The sequence below is a fragment of the Hypanus sabinus genome, chromosome 18 (assembly GCF_030144855.1).
Source record: "Hypanus sabinus isolate sHypSab1 chromosome 18, sHypSab1.hap1, whole genome shotgun sequence".
Classification (NCBI taxonomy): domain Eukaryota; kingdom Metazoa; phylum Chordata; class Chondrichthyes; order Myliobatiformes; family Dasyatidae; genus Hypanus; species Hypanus sabinus.
Genome location: NC_082723.1, coordinates 9,211,998 through 9,233,228, shown reverse-complemented (window position 1 = coordinate 9,233,228; position 21,231 = coordinate 9,211,998). Strand labels below are relative to the sequence as shown.

At 44.5% G+C, this 21,231-nt stretch overlaps 1 protein-coding gene across 3 annotated transcripts in view; it reads left to right on the top strand.

Moving 5' to 3' along the window:
• The first annotated feature begins 320 nt into the window (after nt 1-320).
• Nucleotides 321-21,231, top strand: part of LOC132377475 (NACHT, LRR and PYD domains-containing protein 3-like) — a 45,687-nt gene continuing 24,776 nt past the window's right edge. The window contains exons 1-4 of one of the 3 annotated variants that reach the window (XM_059943750.1): nt 322-360; nt 1,369-1,425; nt 16,610-16,772; nt 19,380-19,480. In XM_059943750.1, coding sequence (XP_059799733.1) covers nt 19,471-19,480 — 10 coding nt within the window. In that variant the 5' untranslated portion in view covers nt 322-360; nt 1,369-1,425; nt 16,610-16,772; nt 19,380-19,470. Of the gene's footprint in view, nt 361-1,368; nt 1,426-16,225; nt 16,773-19,379; nt 19,481-21,231 lie in introns of those variants that run through there. The other 2 variants (XM_059943751.1, XM_059943752.1) reach the window with 2 other exon arrangements.

Genomic DNA, 21,231 nt, shown 5'->3' with positions numbered 1-21,231 from the left:
ACTCCCCACGTATGTGAAGGATGGAAGAAACAAAGGCAATTCAATGCAATTCATTTCAAAATAAAAAAAGTGCAGTTTCGTTACTTGTTCCTCGTTCCTTCCTCCAAATCAGCAGTCCAGTTTGTTTAATTGACATGGGAGAGTTACAAATCGGTCATGTGAGCCTCTCTACTGTGGAGCTGCAACATCTGCGGGTTGGTTTCCGCCCACCCCTCCCACTTCAGCTCTGAAGACGGGAAGCTCAAAATGCGCATGCTCAGTCTCTGGATAGTTGGTGCTTCCATTTCAGTACTGTGTTGATGCTGATCGTCGGCGGGCAGCGGGGGGAAGATTTACTGTCTGCAGGAAAAGCTCCTTTCGGTGAGTATTGTGGCCCGTCCCGAGCGGGGAAGCCTGATGAAGGGTAGAGAGTCCCGTTAACTCACCAGAACAGGTTGCTGGACAAAATTTGCTGGGGTCGACTCGGGTTTTGGACCATCACACTGAACGCCTGAAATGAGCCTACCCTCAACCATGCTGCTCTAGTCCCAGGAGCGGGAAAAGGCAGGGTGCCGGGACTGCTCCCATCTGTGGAGTTGTTGCTCTGGAACTTTACCTCCATCACCCGGTAGCAGATCCAAATGTCACCTGGATCGTTAATTGGCCATTCGATCATGTGGCGTTCTTGCAGACACAGAAGGCTAGAGGCAGTAGTCCCACCTTTGAGGCACTACCCCATGTGTATGAGCCGTTTAACCTTACTTCTCTTCAGACAAAGCAGTGAGATCCACATTTGTGACGTCCCCTTATTTCGTCTGCACATTTTATTCCTGATTCCACTCCCATGTTACGGCTTGCCGAACTGCAGCCAGTGCTTCCGTGTATATGACCCTATTAATGCGAGAATTAAGCGTAATCCATGTATGTGGGCTCCTCAGAGGTTTGTACACTTTCGGCAAATCTCCCTCCGGATGTCCCAGAGCAGAAGTTACGTCTGTATAATATATCTACAGAATTAAAGTCGGACTTGTTTATTATTGTCACGTACATTGAAAAACTTGTCTTGCATGCCATCCATCGAGATCAACATATTACAATAGTACATTGAGGTGAGAGAAGGTAAAACAATAGCAGAATATAAAAAGTATTATCACATGCAGTTAGATAGTGAGGTCCAGAGTCCAGATTACTAAGCTGTGTTTTATACTGGAGACATTCAAATTGATATAGAGCGGCATGCAAAAGTTTGGGCACTCCTGGTCAAAATTCCTGTTACTGTGACTGGCTAAGCGACTAAAAGATGACCTGATTCCAAAAATCAAAAATTTCAAGTTGACACATTTCTTTAATATTTAAGCAATGTTACTTTATTATTTCCATATTTTACAGTTTCAAAATATCAAAAAAGGAGAAGGGCCCGAAGCAACAGTTTGGGCACCCTGCATGGTCAGTACTCAGTAACAACCCCCTTGGCAAGTATCACAGCTTGTAAACGCTTTCTGTAGTCAGCTAAGAGTCACTCAAATCTTGTTTCGGAGCTTTTCGCCCATTCGTCCTTCTAAATGACTTCTAATTCTGTGAGGGTCTTGGGTCGTCTTGTATGGACTCTCTTTTGAGGTCTATCCAGAGATTTTCGATGACATTTAGGTTGGGGGACAGTCAGGGCCATGGGAAAACCTTCAGCTTTCGCCTTTTGATTTTGAGGAGTCTTTAGGATCATTATCCTGTTGTAGAAAACATACGCTTCTCATCTTCAACTATATTTTTCAGACGGTGTGATGTTTGCTTTCAGAATTTGGTGGTACTTAATTGAATTCATTCTTCCTTCACCAGTGAAATGTTCCCCATGCCAGTGGCTGCAACACAAGACCAATGCATGATCGATCCACCCTATTGCTTAACAGTTGAAAAGGTGTTCTTTTCATGAAAATCTGCGCCGTTTTTTCACCAAACATGCATTTCTTCATTTCGGCCACAAAGTTCTATTTTAACTTAATCAGTCCAGAGGTTTTCGAAAGGCATCAGGCTTGTTTAGATGTTCCTTTGCAAACTTCTGACGCTGAATTTTGTGGTTAGGACGCAGGAAATGTTTTCTTCTGATGAATCTTCCATGAAGGTCATATTTGTGCAGTTGTCGCTGCACAGTGGAACAGTGTGTTTCCACTCCAGGGTCTGTTAAATCATCCTGAAGGTCTTTTGCTGTCAGACGGGGCTTTTGATTTGCCTTTCTAGGAATCCTACAGGCAGTTCTCTGGGAAAGTTTTCTTGGACTTCCAGAGCTCAACTTCACCTCCACCGTTCCTATTTACTGCCATTCCTTAATTACATTATGAATTCAGGCAAAGGCTACCTGAAAACGCTTTACTGTCTTATAGCGTTCTCTTCTGCTTTGTGGTCATCGGTTATTTTAATTTTCAGAGTGCCAGGCAGCTGCTTAGACGAGCCCATGTTGCTGATTGCTGAGACAAGGTTTGGGGATTCAGGGTATTTATAAAACTTTGTAATTTGTGACCTTTCCTAACCATGATTTTGAACAAGCCGTAGCCTTAAAAAGTTTGTTAAGTTCTGAAATCTTGGTAAAAGGTATTTGAGCGCTCAAATCTCTCGGGTTGCCCAAACTTTTGCAAGTTGCTACTTTCCTTTTTTCACTCTAAAATTGTACAAAACAAATATACTACAATAGTCTTACTTAAAATGTAGAAATAATGTTTCATCTTTAACGTTTTGATTTTTGGAGATCAGTTCATCTTCTACTCACATTATTCACAGTAACAGAAATTTTGATCGGGGTGCCCAAACTTTTGCATGCCACTGTAACAGCAAAATGGAAGACACCTTTGAGCCTAGTGGCATGTTTTCCGTTTTTTTCTAAGTCTTTGATCAGGTGGGAGTGTGAGAGGTGATTATGTCTAGGTTTGTGAGAAACTTTAACTATGTTTCCTGCTTTGCCGCGGGAAATGTAGACATAGTCTATGGAGAGGCGGCCTGTTTCTATGTTGTGCTCAGCAGTGTCCACAGTTCTCTGCTGTTTCAAATTGTCATGGGCAGAGCAGCATCCGTACGCAGGCGGGAAGTATCCCGATCGGATATTTTCCTTGACGAATTGATGCTCGGTAAGGTGCAACGATCATATGCCAAATTTCCTATTGTTTGCTGTAGCTTTGTCATAAGTATCAGCAAACTCTCTTCTGACATAGGTCTGCATCGTAAAGTGAACTCTTTCACAGTTTCCTTCTTTTAATTTTCTAGGAATAGTTGTTGTTTTATTTGTTTTCTAATTTGTGTTTTTGTTGTTTTTTTTATTTTGTTAGCTAGGACGACCAGGGGTCTAATTGAGTACAGCACGAGGCAGAGTAAAAGCAGGCATTACAATTTTAGTTTCACCGTTATGAAATAGCTGCAGTGTTGACCGTTGTCATAATCAAACATAGCTTTTTTTTTAGTTTGTTGTTTCCTTTCTCAGTTACTTTTTCTGACCCACTTCCTCTGTTTCCATGGTAACGGCCCGCCAGAGCTGCAAGGGGTGTTGCACATTTTATCGCTCTGTGGTCACCGCCTCTCAGGGTAGAGACAGTTGCCTCAGGAGCAAATGCAACAGAATGACAGTGTGAGGGAAAGATCCTGTGAGCTCTGACTGGACGGGATGTATTACACCGGGGTCGGAATAAACACAGGACTAACCAATTGGAGGAGTGGAGATGGCCTTTTAGGTTGTTCGAAGCATTTTGAAATCAGCTAATATCTGTGCAATAAAAATAAACACAAACTGTTTTTGCCTGAAAATTTAATGCAAGAGAAAAAAAGAATAGTAGAAACGTTCAGCAGACCGGCCGCATCTTGGACGGTTCCATTTCTGAAACTTCCACCCTTTCTCCTTTCATGGATGTAGTCTGATATACTGAATTCCCAGCCTTTTCTATTTTATAATTTTACATTTCTGCTACCCTGAAGGAAACATGCAGCCAATCATGTAGGGTAGGATGCCTCACAGTAATAAGATCTTGATCAAATGTGCTCAGTTGAGCTTCTGAAGTGCATCCGTATCCTCTCTCAAACTATAGCCTGGTTAATCAGCCTGAGCCCCGGCACAGCAGAGGGTCATTTCGTTCCTGTTCCACCTTAGTTTGTAAATCGAAAGCGGCAGGAACACCACGACAAATCGCCGTTCAAAGCGTTTGTGTGTTGGTTATAATATTAGGATGGAGTCTTTCAGAATATAAAACTGGCACTCTACGTGCTTCAGTCCAGGTTGGTAATTCTAAAGATGGGATCGGAATTTCCTCAGTCTGCAGTGAGGCTGAAGTCTCAGATGTTTGGCGACTACAGCACCCAGAGGGACATCATACCTCTCAAGTTTTCTGGAGACGTGTGAAAAATAACTATGGAGATAGGTGAAGAAGGGAAGTGATATTCTGAATACGGACTTTGGTAAAGCCCAAAGATCCCGCATGGCAGCTGATCCGGAAGCTTTGGTCAAGTGGGATTCACGGGGAGCTTGCAAGGTATGTTTACACCGGGCTCAATGACAGGAAGCAGAGAATAATAGAATTCCACTTGTCCTTATCTACCTCCCCTTCAGCCTCTGCGACTTCCACGATATCCAAAGAGGTCTTACAACTAAACATATCTTTACTTTCCTCGCTACAACCCCGCCCTCTTCTTTTAACAGGGATCTCACCCCCCTCAATTACCTTGTCCTTTCATCCCTCCTCACTAATCTCCCTGAAGTCACTTGACGTGCAAGTAGCCTAAGAGCTACACCTTCCAGTACACCTCCTCCCTCATCTGTATTCGGAGCCCAAAACTGCCCTTCCAGGTGCGGCAACACTTCACCTACGGATCTGCTGCGGTCATTTCTTGTATGCCGAGCTTCCGCTGAGTTCTCATTTACATTGATGAGACCCACATACCGTTTTGAAGAGCAACTCTGTATCTTCTTCCACAAAGGGGACTTCGCTGTGGCCAAATATTTAATTCTGATTCCCATTCCGACCTCTCGATCAATGGCTTCCTGTTGTGCCAAGATGAGATCACGCTCTGGGTGGAAGAAAAGCACCTTATATTCTATCTGGTTACCCTCTAACCTGATTGTATGAATATTGAATTCTCTTTCCGGTAAATAAATACCCCACCCCCACAAACCTCTCTATTCCCCACTCTGAACTTTCATTTCTCCTCACCATCCTATTACTTCCACTGTGTCCCCTTCTTCCCTTTCTCCTAATGAGAACTCTCCGATTTTTTTCTTCTCCAGTGCTTGACCCGTCCTACACTTGGCTTCACCTATCACCTTCCAGCTTGCCTCTTTCTCCTCCCCGACCTTTTTATTCACATATCTTTCCCCTCCCTCCTCCGTAGCAAAGAAGGCTCTTTGTTCAAAATGTCGCCTGTTTACTCTTCTCCGTAGATAAAGCCTGATGTACTGATTTCCTCTAGCATTTTGTGTTTGTTGCTTTGGATTTCCAAAATTTGCAAGCTTTCTCGTCTTTAAGAGAGGTATTTACCATAATAATTACTTGTACCTTGTTCGGATTGGATCTTGAATGTGGTGTAAACTCTTGATCCCCAGACTAACACGGGTTATATAGAGCAAAGCACACATGGCCTGAGGAACTCAGTCAGTCGGGCAGCATCTGTATAGCGAAATGAACAGTCAACATTTCGGGCTGAGACCCTCCAGGAAATAGTCAGAGAAAGGAGTTGTGTGGTGGTCCAGTGCAATAGCTGGAGAGTAAGAGGTAGATCCAGTTGAGGGGGAGGTGGTAAGTTGGAAATAGTGACAGAGGGTGGTGGTGAGCGGATGGGGCAATACGGGGCTGAAAAAATAGAATTTAATTCCATGAAGAATTAACAAATAGGTTAGAGAGTATATGCTTTAGAGATTTACAAGTCTGATTCTTGGAGGATGATGATGATCAGTGATCATCTTTACATAAAACAGAGGTCGGCAGATGTGTGGAGACCGAATGGTGCGAGGAAATGCGGATCAGGCAGAAACATATGGCTGAGATGAGAGAGCAGCCGCCATCTTGTTGATGGTTTGATGGGCTGAATGCTCACCTCCTTCTGCTTTTCATTTAATTTTTCAGTTTTCCTGTCCTCTGAGTCCTCGGGGGAATGGGAATAGAAATTAGTATTTATAAACACAGAACTGATTTGTATGAAATCTTTTCGGGTATGACTTTTGTATCGGATTGGGATGGGAATCGAAACCGTAACTATTGGGAACCGAGAGGTGGAGCGATAGGGACGCCGAAGATACCGAGGGGGAAAAATCCATATATATATAACGTATGATGTAACGTGCAAAGGTGCGGCAGATCGGTCGGGCAGTGTGTGAGGGGCGAGGAGCAGCGTCACCGGTTCAGCTGGGAGACCATCCACCCGTCAGGAGATCCAATTTCTCTCTCCCATTTCAATGCAGATCAGCAGCATCCGCTTCCGCGCCCAGCCCCCGCTCTCAAAGTCTCTGGAATGGCGGTGGTTTCCTTTCCGTTTGCTGCTGAAGCGTATATCGTCGGCTGTGAGCCGGTGGGGTGATCGCTGTCTGCGGGACAAATTGGTCAGGTTCTCATCGCTCAGTGTTGAGGCCTGTCACTGGGGGTGAACGCGACCGGTAATTTCCCTTCGGTGAGTACTGAACCCGATCCCGGGGGTGGAGAACCTGATGTTGGGCAGAGAGTCCTCGAACTTGCGGCCTCTTCCCACTTCCTGGATACAACCTGTCGCGGTCTTTCCGGGTTCACACCGAACCGCCTGAGATGAGCCGCCGCTCAGTCCCTGGTATTCTGGTCCCAGGAGCGGGATAATAGACAATAGACAATAGACATAAGGTGCAGGAGTAGGTCTTTCGGCCCTTCTAATCAGCACCGCCATTCACTGTGATCATGGCTGATCATATACAATCAGTATCCCGTTCCTGTCCTCTCCCCATATCCCTTGATCCCGGTATCTATAAGAGCTCTATCTAACTCTCTCTTGAATGCATCCAGAGACTTAGCCTACACTGCCTTCTGGGGCAGAACACTTCACATGTCCACCACTCTCTGGGTGAAAAATTCTTTCCGCATCTCGATGTGGTGATGATGCCGAGACTAAACCCATCCATTCAGATGCACCTGGGAAAATCTACCTCCAGCACCCGGCCCAGTATTGGATCCGAACTCCACCTGGATCAATAACTGTTTTACATGTTCCCAGCACACTGGAAGCGGCCGTTCGGCCCGTTGTGTTCTTGCAGACTCAGGGGTTAAACAGAGTAATCGCACCCTCGGGACACTGTTCCACGTGTATGAGTAGTTTCAATTTCCCCCGTTCAGACAGGACAGTGAAATCTAGATCTCTCACGTCCTCTTGGGGGGACTGGGAAGTTTATTTCCATCTTCTTTCCATGTCTCCGACTTGCCGAAATGCTGACAGTGTTTCCCGATATCATGCCCTATTAATGTGAGTATTAAGTCTAGTTCATTTATTTGGGTTTCTCGGAAATGTGTACACTCACTCCTGAATTTCCAAAAGTGTACAGAGGAAGTGCAGTGCAGGCAGATATGTGGTACAAGGTCACATCGATTTAGACTGTGAGGTCAGGAGTCCACTGATCAAGCTGTTCGCTTCGAACAGCAGAATGGACACCGTCCTTGACCCTGTGGTATATTTCTGTTTTATTTTATCTTCGCCCCTATGGGAGGGTGAGAATTGAGAATGTTCAGGGTTGTGGGGATCTTTCATTATGTTGTCTGCTTTATTGAGGCAGTGGGAAGTATAGATAGAGTCGATAGAGGGGACGTTAGTTTCTATGTTGTGCTCAGCTGTGCCCACAGTTTTCCGTTATTTCATTCAGTTAAAGGAAGAGCAGTAACCGTATGAAGATGTAAAGTATGAAGATGGGGTAATTTCTACGGTGTATTGAAAACGCGTTTAGAGTAGAAAAGTGTATATACCAAAGTTCTTATTGTTTATTCTGGATTTCTTATATTGGAATCTGTTATCTACTCGTGCGTACAATTATCTCAGGATCTGTGTATTGCTGGAGGGCTATCGGGGATCGTCCTTCATCTCCTTCTACCATGAGGTTCCATCTGCTCATCCCCTCCCCATCGTGTTCAACCTCTTTCCAGCCTGTATCCCATCACATCAATGGTATATATCAACCACCTTGTTCAAACTCTAACCAGCCAGTATCACATTGCTGCAATAAAATATTTCAGCAAACTCTCTTCATTCTGATGATTTGTTTTGTATCTTTTCCAGGACTGGTCTTTTGATAGCTTGGACTACCAGAGGTGTAATTGAATACAGTACACGGCAGGGTGAAAACAACCCTGTTTAGATTCCCCGTTACAAAATTGCTGCAGTGTTAATCTTTGTCATAATGGAACTCATAGCATCTGATGTTTTTCGGTTATTTTCGGTGAGCCACTTCCTGTGTTTCCAGGGTAACAGCCCATCAGAGCCGCAGCAAGTGTTGCCCATTTTAATGTTCTGTGGTCACCGCCTCTCAGCGTAGACATAGTGTCCTCAGGAGCAAATGTAACAGAACGACAGTGGAAGGAAGGGATGCCGTGAGTATTAACTGTGTGGTATGTATTACACAAGGATCAGAATGAACTCCGAAATAACAAATTGCTTGTACTGGGGTGGCATTTACAGTTTAGGGTAGCAATCAGTTATTATCCGTGCATTAAGGCAAAGAGGGAAAAATACTACTGCAGGACATTTAAGTTAAGGAGGAGAAAATACCGGAGACGCTCAGCAGATCGGCAGCATCTCGGACAGTCTCAGTTCTGGAACTGGGTCTTCCACCATTTGACCTGTCAGAGATGTAGTCTGATGTACCGAGTTCCCAGCATTTTCTACTTTATAATTTTACGTTTTGTTCCTGCTACACTGCAGGAAATATGGCAACCAGCTGTGCTGGGCAAGATCCTACACAGCAAGTGATTGTGATCAAATGTGCTCGGTTTAGCTGCTGGGGACAGGATGAAGTGTAACCGCAACCTCTACACAGCATCGGCCCCGGCAGAGGGTCATTAGGTTCCAGTTCCACCTTTAGTTTGTGAATCGGAAATGGCAGGAGCACGAAGGCAAATCGCCGGCACCAAAGCGTCTTTGTATTGTTTATAATATTGCGCCGGTGACTCTGAGGATATGGAATATCCAAGGCTTCAATCCTGATTGGTAATTCGACAGCTGGGATCGGAATTCCCTCAGCCTGCAGTGAAGCTGAAATTTGGGCATTGGTTATGGGGTTATCACCATCTACACGGCCCAATGGGACATAATTTCTGCCAAGCATTTTGGAGATTATTTAACAGTTAACTAGGGAGTTAGATGAAGTTGGGGAGTGATGTTGTCAAGATGAACTTTGGTACAGTCTGTAACAAGATCACGCATGGCAGCTGATCTGGAAGTTTAGGTCACGTGGGATTCAGGGGGAGCTGGCGAGGTGGATTCACACCAGGCTTTAGAAGAAGAAGCAAAGGGAGATTATTGAAGTTGGTTTGAGCAAATAGATGCTTGTGATGAGTGCGATGTGTGTGCCAGTGTCGAGACATCTGTAATTCATTATTCATGCCATTGATTTGTATATGAACGTACATGGCACGATTAATAAGTTTGAATTGAATTAAACTGAATTGATTTCTTACATCCTTCACATACACCAGGAGTAAAAGGAGTTTAATCATTCTGGCCTTCTTCAGTTAGAGCACTGAGTTCCGGATTATGGGTAATGTATTGTTTGTGCGGCTACACAGTATTATGTACACCTTCTGGAGAGGGTGCTGACAAGAAATCTGAAGATATTGCCAGGACTGGAGAGCCTAATAATAGGAAAAGGTTTGTCGAGCTGGATCTTTATTCCAGAGGAGAATGAAGATGACATTGTTGGTTATCATATTATTAGGAGGGAGTATAAATAATATGGTTGTTCGTGTTTTTTCCCCAGGGTTCAAGATTCAAAATTGTTTAATGTCATTCTAGTACACAAGTGTAAATGAGAACAAGAAAGGATCCAAAGCAAGAAAGTTAAAATAATGCAACATTATAGTGGCTAGAACAATAAACAAAACAATACACATTAAGTGTGACAACTTAAAAACATTGATCGTATATCCCTAAAGTGACGTTAGGCACAGGAGTGTCTGGACATAGGAGACTGACATTGATTCTGTGTCCATAAAGGGACGTTAGGCACGCAATTGGGGGGACATATGGTTCTGACATTGATTGCCTTTCCATAAAGTGATGTTAGGCACAGGAGTGCCCAGAACTATTAAGAAATGTTAAATTAGTAGTGGGTGTGGTGTGGAGGGTGGGTTAGTGAGTGCCGGTGTTGATCAGGCTTACAGTTTGGAGAAGGTAACTGTTTTGACCCAGATTGTCCTGGCGTGCATGTTACAGAACCACAATTCCTTCAAGGTAGCACGAGGGTCGTAACGTGAGTTTTGGGCATATTGACCTTTAAAACGAAGGCTATTAAGAAGAGGGGTGTCACATGGGGACAGGAGGCTGTACTCAAGTGCAGGACGCAGGCACTGAAGTACAAGGGGTGGGACAAGAATAATTAAAGGATAGAACCAAATGGGGATACCAGGGCGTGCGAAAGATACGAGGCCTGCTAGGTAATCCTGGGGTTCAGAGAGAGTTCGTGGCTGGGCTGTATCCCGGAGTTCGTGGCTAGGCTGGGTCTTGGGAATTCCGTGGCTAGGCTGGGTCTTGGAGTTCGTGGCTAGGTTGGGTCTTGGGAATTCCGTGGCTAGGCTGGGTCTTGGATTCCGTGTCTATGCAGAGTCTTAGATTCCGTGACTAGGCAGGGTCTTGGAGTTCCGTGGCAAGGCAAGAGAACCCCATGGGTGACCGCATAACTCCAGGGCAGGGCCGCCTCCCCGGCAGGAACACGGAGGCCCGGGAACGACGCGGAAAACCTGGGCAGGTGCGGGCACAATCCGTGGAGTGCAAGGGGTAGGAACGGGCAGAGACCTCAGGGTGGGCCGCATAATCCTTGGTAGGGTCGCCTCCCTAGCAGGAACACGGAGGCCCGGGCAAGACGAAGGACACCTGGGCAGGTAGCGGACACAATCCCCCTCGCCGGGCAAAGGCAGTCTGGCCTGCTACCTGATAGAGGCAAGGTGTCGGAGCGGAACTTAGTCCGGGCTGACTCCAAGGCTGATTCACATAAATTGAGTATGAAGACGTGAGCCCTCCAAGCCGGGACGACCGGAACTAACAGAGCCGATCGGAAGAAACACCTCTGAACATGGCAAACCAGCTCGGACAAGACAACCAGCGAACAGGACAAAACAGGTTCAGAGCAGGACGATCCCCCAAATAGGCTCGCTCCCAGAGTCCCTATGTCCACCTGCCAGCTGATAGGCAACAGGTGCATCTTCTTAAGCCAAGGTGATCCTATTTGGTTTAAGGGTGACAGGAGGGACGGCTGCAAGACCCAGAGTCTGGAGTCTGCTGATCGAATGAAGACCCGGAATGCGGGCTCTGGACCGCACCATAACAGGGGGTTGGGATATTAATGATAAAGTTGCAAAATAAACCGTGATTCCAAAATATGCAAACTGTGTGCAGTTCTTTTCAGCTACTTGGAGGAAAGATATCGATAGGCGTGGAAGTGTGCAGGAAAAATTACACGGACATTGCTGGTAATTCAGGAAATAGTTATAGTGACAGGTGGAACAGGATAGAACTTGATTGCCTGGAATGCAGGGGAATGAGGGGCTATGCTAACAGGGTTCCAACTTTTCTATGCCATTTGTCCTAAAATTAAAGGGGGGGGTCCATTGACCCCTGGTTGAGAAAACCTGCTGGAGATATAGCAATAAATGATGGTATAAATAGGGTAAATGCGGGTGGGCATTTTCCCCTCAGGTTGGATAAGATCATGGATTTAGGGCAAGAAGTGAATTATTTACGGGGAATCTGAGGGGGAACTACTTCACTCAGAGGATGTGCGAATGCGGAAACAGCTCTCAGCAGAGGTAACAGATGAAGGTTCAATTGTAGGAACTGAGAGATGTTTGCTTGGGTATATGGATGAGCGAGATCTAGAGGGCTATGGCCTGAGTGCAGGGAGATAGGACCACAGTGAACACGGCACTGGCTGGATGGGCTAACAGTCTTGTGTTTGCCCTGTCATGGTTCTAAGAATCTGAATTGTAACTTCTACACATAATCGACATTTGTTGCAGACGTGACGCATCCAACAATGTGTTTTTATTTCGGACCAGCGTCTGCACTGCTGAGAGTTCTGTACAGCTGAAACTACCATGAGGTTTACTGAATGCACCTCGAAAGGGTATAAACAACCACTGGAATTTGGAAGGGTGTTGAACATGTTTCTCGCTCTCTGGTTGCTGACACTCAGCGGAGTGAGAGTGGTCTTAGATACGAGGATGCTTTGAGCATTTACTGATTTACTGTACGGAATGGAATGAAGAAGATTGCAGGGATTGTATTTATGCAATTCTGTTCAGGGTGTAAATCATCTTGCAGTCAGTCAATCGTTTCTGCATTAATAGAATTTAAAAAAAAAATCTCCTGTGCTGTGTTTCTAGTGCCAAATTTTCAATTTTATATTTAAAACATTTTATTCCTGTTATACGACGTGGTAAGTGGCTGCTAATTAACCTGGGCAACACCGCACTCAATAATAAAATAATGAACAAATGTACTCAATGTAACTGAGAGACAAGTTGAAATGTACCAGCACCCATGTCTCCCAGCTGCGCTCCATCCAGACAAAAGATCATCAGGCTCCTTTGCTGTCATGGCTTGATCTGGGTGTGTACGTTTTTGGTCTGGGATTAGCCGAGACACTGCCGCATATTACCGGCATCAAAGAGCCATGGGAGGTTTGAAGCTGGCGATACAATCTTGGGATTGGGCTCTAAGAATATGGAACTGGCAGTGTTTGGGCTTTGGTCTACGTTGGTGTTTTTACAGATGCAGATGTCTCCGGTGACAGGATATTGGTAGCGCGAATCTTTCAGTGTAGGATGTAGGAATACCCAGTGTGAGATGAGGAAAATATGTGCGAGGCCCTCGGCGTGGGCTGTAACCCTCTGAAGTTAGTTCCTGGCATACATCACATATTTTGACCCAGATAAAATGAATCAGGGGTCAAGATGCCCGGATTTATGTGCTACTGAGCGAGTATTTCTGTTCTGTGCTCAGATGTTTGGTTCTGCATTTCCTTTGGAAGTAAATCAGAGAATGAGTTCCCATTCCATCCATCACAGGGAGAGGCTGTGATTAAATACACTGTTTTATGTTTGCACCAGAAGAAAAAAAAAACGACTGGTGCTTCAGAATTAAATTCTCATTTGGAAATTCCCCCTCACTGTCACCTGCTTACCTGCCAGAGGGAGTCAAACAGAAATTCAAGATGCTGAAGATAGAACAGAACATGGAACAGTACATCACAGGAACAGGCCCTTCGGCTACAATGGTGGACAAACCAGCTGAAGAGAAAATCAACCTCCCCAAAAAATGCTAATGACTCCTACCTGCACAATGTCCGTATCCTCTCAATCTCCCTCTCACCCACGTGCCTATCTAAATGTTTTTTAAAAGCCTCCAGCGTATTTGCTTCCACCGCCATAACAGGCAGCGCATTCCAGGCATCCACACCTCTCTGAGTAGAACAACGTACTCTCAAATTTCCTTTGCATCTACTTCTTCTCACCTTCACTGCATGTCCTCTGGTATTTTTAACCAACAAAAAGATACTCCCTGTCTACTCTGTCGATGTCTTTCAGAATCTGAAAAAACTCTACCAGATCTTCCCTCAGTCCGCACCGCTGCATGGAGAAAAATCCAAGATTTCCCACTCAAAACTGAATGCTGTTTGTATCCAATCTGACACAAGGTCAGGAAATCAAATCGCTGAGCTTTTTCCTCTCCCCACAGCTGTCCCTTACCTGTTGAGCGTTTCTAGTGATTCCAGTTTCTCTTTATTACATTCACCCTAGAACATTTGAAATCTCCTGCGAATGGACCAGTGTACCAGCCCTCGTTTTGTCAGAGTTGATAGAAGAGTAAAGAAACCATAGCTTTTCCCACTCTATTATCCTGGTAATAATTGTCATGTTTTTCCCGGAAATGTATTCAGTACAGCGGTTGCTAACAATGTTCACAAGAATAATTTGAGGAATGATAAGCATTATTCATGAGGAGCAGTTGATGGCCCTGTGCCTGTGTTCATGGATCTCAGAGTGATGGTGTTTGAGGGTTGTGGGGTGGGGGGTTTGGTGAGGGGTGATTATTTAAAACAATTGAATAACAGCAAGGCTGGATGCAATTTGAATGGAGAGCGTGTCTTGATTAGCCAGGGAGTCTGGGATCTGAGACTACTCTCTCAGAATAAAGAAGCATTACTTTAAAACTGAGATGAGAGAAATTACTTCAGAAAAATGTTGGGTGAGATGTGGAATTTGTTACCAAAGAGGCTGTTGGAAAATATCGTTGGGTATATTTATGTTCTGGATTGCTAAATATGTTGAGTATTATAACAGGGAAGCAAGAATACGGTGTTGGAAAAAAAATCCTCCATGATTGATTATGAAGCAGAATAGATTGACCGAATCACATGATTCTACTCCTATATATACTTGTATCTCATATCATGACTGAACGATGTTTCCCATCACATCCCTTGTATCCCATTACAAACAAGAGAAAATTTTCAAATGCTGGAAATCCAAGCAACGTAATAAATTCTGGAGGATCTCAGCAGGCAAGGCTGCATCTATGGAAGAGAGTAGTGTTGACAAACAGATGCTGCCTGGCCTGATGAGTTCATTCAGAATTTTGGGTATGTGTGTTCTTTTCTATCCAATGTTAGGCTTCTGACTCCGAGTTTCCATTCATTCAGTCAGGAGAAAGTTTCGTGAGTCTGATTTACGCTAGCACTGGTCCATTAGACATTAAATTTCTGAACCAAGGAAAATAGAAAATACCTGGAGTGAGACTGAATAAACCTAGTAGTACCAGTTATGCTAGTTGCAATCATCCCAGATCTGCTGCCAGCATCAGCTCTGTGAAGCCACGCATATTCCCTGATATTGGTTGCTCATTTCAAACTTGTCACTTCTGATGTTTCCTTGCTTGTCTGTGTTAAGTCAGAATGATTTCAAAATGCCTGACAATTTCCTCCCTCTGGAAGACGCCACAGATGTTTCCTGCTTCAGTGGTTATATCACTAGAGTGACATATTAACAAACCTTTTCAACCTTTGTCCTGTCTGTATCCCACCAACTCAATGATATCTATCAATCATCTTATACAACCTCTGGTCAACCTATACACACCCATAATTAGCTATCAACAATATTTCTCCTCCATTGTCTTCATCGTGAAGTATTTTGCCTCACTAAGGTATTTCCGTAATCGGAGTTTATTACTTGTAACTACCAGAGGATTTATTTAATGCAGAATGAGGAAGGATAAAGACAGTCACCACAATTTTAGTTTCAAAGTTACCAAATGGCCTTTGTGTTAATCTTTGTCAACAGGAGACACTCCATTTAAAGTTGAGTCGGTTATGTACTGTTTTGGTCATTTTTAGACAGTTAATTTCTCTGGGACCAGATGGAACAGATTAATAGTAGGGTGGGGAGGATGTTTTGAGCATTGACCGTATCGGTTGTAACATGCCTGTGTTAGACTGAGGAGAAAGCTAATGAATGTGGGCATAACATTTGTGCAACTTATTCCAGGCCATCACAAGCATCTTGTAATCAGTTATTAGTTGTGCATAAAGTAAAAAGTAAAAAGAAGAAATGCTGGACGTGTTCAGCAGATCAGGCAGCATCTTGGACAATCCCAGTTCTGATGCTGGGTCTTCCACAGTTTCTCTTTCCACAGATCCGATCTGATGTACCAATTTTCCAGCACTTTACTTTCTATTTTAAATTAAAAACCTCTCATTCCTGTTAGCCTAAAGGAAATGTGACGGCCAACTGTGCTGGGCAAAATCTCGTTTAACAATAAGATAATGATAAAATGTTTTCAGTTTAGATGCTAGAGACAATGCGAAACGTATCCATGCCTACTGGAGAACCAGGCAAAGTTTTTTCCAGCTTAATATCTAGCTCAGCCAGAGGATTATCAGGTGAACATGAAGAGTATGTTTCCATTAGACCAAGAGTCCGGGGTCTGACATCACAGTCTCAGCATAAGGAAGCTCACCTTTAAAGTTGAGATGAGGAGGATATCTTAAGTAAAGGGTGGCAGATGTATGGAACTTGGTGTCACAGAGTGTGGTTGAGGCTGCCATTTAGGTATATTTAAGGCAGAGGTTAATATATTTGTGATTTGAAGGTAGTTTCAAATATGGAGGAATATGTTGGAATATAACTCAGCCATGGATTGAATTGTAGAGCAGATGCGATGGACTAAATCAGTAATTCTGTTCTTGTGGCTCATGTCCCACCATGATTGAATGACGACTCCTTCATCACCCATACCAGGTTTTGTAACGTGCGAGGGATATTTACAGATTTTTTCAGTACGATCATTGTATTTATCTTAAATGTTTAAATTTCACTTTCTTTGGAACATTGAACAAAAGTGTTCTCCTTTGTATTGGTAACGCGGTTTATTATCTCTCTGGTTAAAGTTTGACCTGTGTTGAGAGGTTTATTGGAAGAAGAGCCCACAACTGGAAGCGAACCACAACTGAAAATGAAAGAACAGCAGCAGGTGAACCAGGGCTGAGAGCATCAGCTGGAGAGAACGCCTCTGACTCAGGGTGTCCTTTGATTTCGTCAGGAGAAAGACTGGTGAGTCTCAGTTACTCAAGCACTGGTCTTTAGATAATACATACCTACACAAAGGAGGGTAGGAAATAGTTGGAGTGAGACTGAATCTGCCCAGAAGTACCGGATATAAATCTGTCAGATCCAGTTACAATCACTACAGGTCTGATGATGTGCTATCCGTATTCCAGCTCTTTAAAGTCACACTCATGCTCCCAGTGTTTGCTCATTTCAAAGACTTGCATCTTGTGAAATAGGTTTTGGTCGTTTTTGAGTGGGGAGATGGAAACAGAGTGAAGAGTTCATAAATAATATATTTCAAACAAAATAATTGTTTGAACTTGCTGCAAACTTATTTGGCCTTTTGTCCTTGCAGCGATAGAGGATTGGAGTTGAGCTGATAAAGGTGTATAAGATGATGAGAAGCATTGATCGTGCTGATAGCCAGAGATATTCTCCCAGGGCGGAAATTACTAACATGAGGGTCACAGTTTTAAGGTGCTTGGAATTAGATGGAGAGAGGATTTCAGGAGTGTAGGGGTGTGTGTGTAATGCAATGCCGACGACTGTAGCGGAGACGGATACAAGAGGGTATTTTAAGAGAGTCTAAGATGGGTACATGGAGATTAGATAAATAATTTTATACACTTGGATAATTCTACACAGTTTCTGGAATAGGTTACATGGTCGGCAGAACATTGTGAGCTGAAGAATCTGTAATATGCTGCAGATTTCTACGTTCCATCACTAGGTTATTGATACAGGTGACAAGTAACAATGGGTGGAAACACGGGGAACATCACTAGGCACTGGCCTCGATTCCAAGAAACAGTCACTCAGTATCACCCTCTGTTTCCGGCCATTCAACTCTTCCCAGACTATGGGGCTGTCACAAACACAACGTTATCAGGAAAATTGGACAGTAATTAACGTGAAAAGAGAATAGTTGCTTCCAGAAAGGTCACGTAACCTTTCAGATTCAATGGACTATCTCCTGCCGTGTTTACGACTTAATTTGTCCTGCAACCAATCTTCTGGGTCACACTGCATCTGACGACCCATAACCCCGAACCTCCCTCCACCCCGTCAATGGCGCCAAACCCTTTCTACCCTTTACACAACACAGGCACACTAAGACTGATCCACATCTTCCACATCCTCCCTCCATCCTGCCAATGGCCCCACACCCTTTCAACCATCTACCACACACCCGCGCATGTAGACTTATCCACATTACCCTCATCCTCCCTCCCAGCTTAGGGAACCACAACTATCTGATCCCACAATCTCGGCTCGGGCATGAAACTAGAACGAGAGCTGCAAGACTAGATAGCCTGTACTCTGCAGCCATCCGGCTCGGTCCTGGAACCACGATCACCGCAACAAACGCTCGATTTACACAAATCTGGGATCAGCCTCTTCTTCAACGCCGCCTGAACAGAAGAACCAGTGGATGACACTTGTTAGGTTTCCTTCGTTGTTCCCCTGAAATCATTAAAAACGTCTACTGAACAGCTTTTCAAAACAAGGTAACACTCACATGTGACGTCTCTCTACACACCTACCTACCTCATGATACGTGTGGTTTTCCCACACGGGGATCTTGACATCACTCTGCGCTCCCGCATGATTGATGTCACATGTGGGTTCCCCACACCATGATCTGATGTCACGTGTGTAGTTACTTATGTTACCTAGGCCCTGAGATGGTTGAACTTTACTGGCTAGGGTAATAACTACCTGGCACACCACAGAGTCAACAGAGCAGTTACACTCTTCCCATCGGTGCATAACGATGTTAATCTCTGGTTACACTTAATAGCCGAAGCGAGCTAGTCGAGTGGGCGTTACCCCTGCTGATACATCTTCTGCTCCCGCACCGAAACTCCCCATTCAATGGGAACAAATCCCAAAGTTAACGTCGCACTTTTTGATTTATTTCTATTTCCCTCCACGGGAAGTAGGGGGCGTTTGTGAAGTGTCATCTGCGGCTGGAGTATAACACATCTCTGACAGGCAGGAGGAGACCGTCGGTCAATTGGCTTGATGCAGGCTCTCTGCGGAGGGAGTGATCCAGCAGAAAGATGAGGGGGAGGGATTTTACTGAGAGGATGAAGGTGTTGTGAGAGGAGGTGGGTAGGATGGAGTCTGAAAGGATGTTTGGCCCCGTGGGGATCAAGGAGCCGGATAGGAAAGGAGCCCAATAACTGTCAGGAAGAGACATGAAATGTCTATGGAAATGCCTGAGCCCATGGTGGTGGCGATCAGAGATACTTTGTTGGGCAAACACTGGCAGACTGTTGAGGTGCAAGTGGGGTTGTAGGACCTTCACACTGAACTGCCGCTCAGCCTTGTTGGAATAGGCCCGACACAGGAAATTAGGACCATAACTGTTGGCACTATGGTTAGCATTTTCTCGTTAGGCTGAAAGGTGTGTGTCTGTGCTCTGTAGCTCTGTGACTCTATCAGTAGGATGCGCTAGATATCACTGGACAGACATACAGATGTGGTGTCGAAGTTGATGTTATTGGGGAATGTTTAGTTCCTGAGCAAACTGCTGCTCTGATACAGGGGCTGGAGGTACTGTCATATTTACAAAGTGATCGTTCTCCTTCTGACCTTCTCATGTAGTTCAGGGGATCACCAGCAGGTGGAGCTTTCCTGCACCAGGACCATTGTGTAAACAAGAAGAGACTATCAACAATCACAAGTCAGAAACAGAATGGACACAGGTATGATCACTGGAATCTTTATAATCTATTATATTGGTGCATAATATTTCAGATGATGAATCTTAAACAGATGCAAACAGAGCACAGAAAAGTTTAATCAAACAGGGTCGATGAATCTGTTGGTAAAGAGGCCTTGAGTAATCGATCAATCCAACAGTTCCAACATAGGGACCTGGCACCGGTAACGGTCCAATCATTCCGCTAACCATGCAAAACATCAGCTGAGTGAAAGCAGCAGAAAGTCGTGAATGAAGTGGTTGTGAGTGAAACACAGTCAAGAATGTGACAGTGGTCTTGTGGATGACGTTAATGTCCAGAGAGGAGAAAGGGTCTGTTTCACCTCGAGATATGGAGGCCCTGATATGGAAGATGTTTCGAAAGTTCATCTCTTAAATCTGGTGCCAGATAATTGGAGCATGTTCAGGAAACATAGAAACATTGAACATAGGTGCAGGAGTAGGCCATTCTGCCCTTCGAGCCTGCACCGCCATTCAGTATGATCATGGCTGATCATCCAACTCGGAACCCTGTACCTGCTTTCACTCCATACCCCCTGATCCCATCAGCCACAAGGGCCATATCTAACTTCCTCTTAAATATAGCCAATGAACTGGCCTCAACTGTTTCCTGTGGCAGAGAATTCCACAGATTCACCACTCTGTGTGAAGAAGTTTCTCCTCATCTCGGTCCAAAAAGTCTTCCCCTTTATCCTTAAACTGTGGCCCCTCGTTCTGGACTTCCCCAACAACGGAAACAATCTTCCTGCATCTAGCCAATCCAATCCCTTTAGAATTTTATACGTTTCAATAAGATCCCCACTCAATCTTCCAAATTCCAGTGAGTATAAGCCTAGTCGATCTCAGGAGGTCTGGGCTTGAGCGATATGAGTACATTTCAGCTTGGGGAAGGGAGATTCCCTGTAGGTTTTTGATATTTTTGCACAGTAGAGATGTGGGGAGCTTCCTGGAGTCCGTTTTATGTGGCTGAGTTGGAGAATGTTTCCAATGGGTGGAATAGCTTAGGGATCAGCTCATTGTAAATGAGTCACTCTTACAGATTTACTGTGTGTTATCACACTTTAATGCCCCAATGAGCATGTGATTCTACTGATGCTACAAATCCAGAGTAAACACACATGCGCAATGCGGGAGGAATTCAGCAGGTCAGGCAGCATCCATGGAAATAATAAATAACCTACGTTTTGGGCCAATGTCCTTCTTCAGGACTGGCCAAGGAAGGTCGGCTCTCATGAAGGGTCTCAACAGTTTTGACTGTCAGTGAAACTGGCTTTACGGACTTAGTCCCAGCCCGGTGAATAGTCAAAGACTAAAGAATGCAGCGCAAGTAGTGAGGACCAAGAAGCTATCCTCAAGGGAGGCAGAGGATTAAGCGGCCGTACTGGACAATATTCAGGAATCTTTGAATCTGAATAAATACGGCACATTTGTCCCCGACTTCATTAACACCAGTGTAGATGAGTGGGTGCCTTCGAGGACATTTCATAAATACCCAATCAAAAGCTGTGGGTGAACCAGGGGATTTAAAGTTTGCTAAACTCTGCCCGTTTAGAAAATCGTCTATACTTGTGTTCCTTCTAAGTGCATAGCCATACACATTTCCAACTCTGTATTGTCTGCCAGTTCACTCACTATTTTCCTCATCTCTCCACAGTAGGTCCACCTCCTGCCTCTTTGCTTCCTCAATACAACCTGCCATTTTACCTATTGTTGTACTGTCTGTGAACGCGGCTA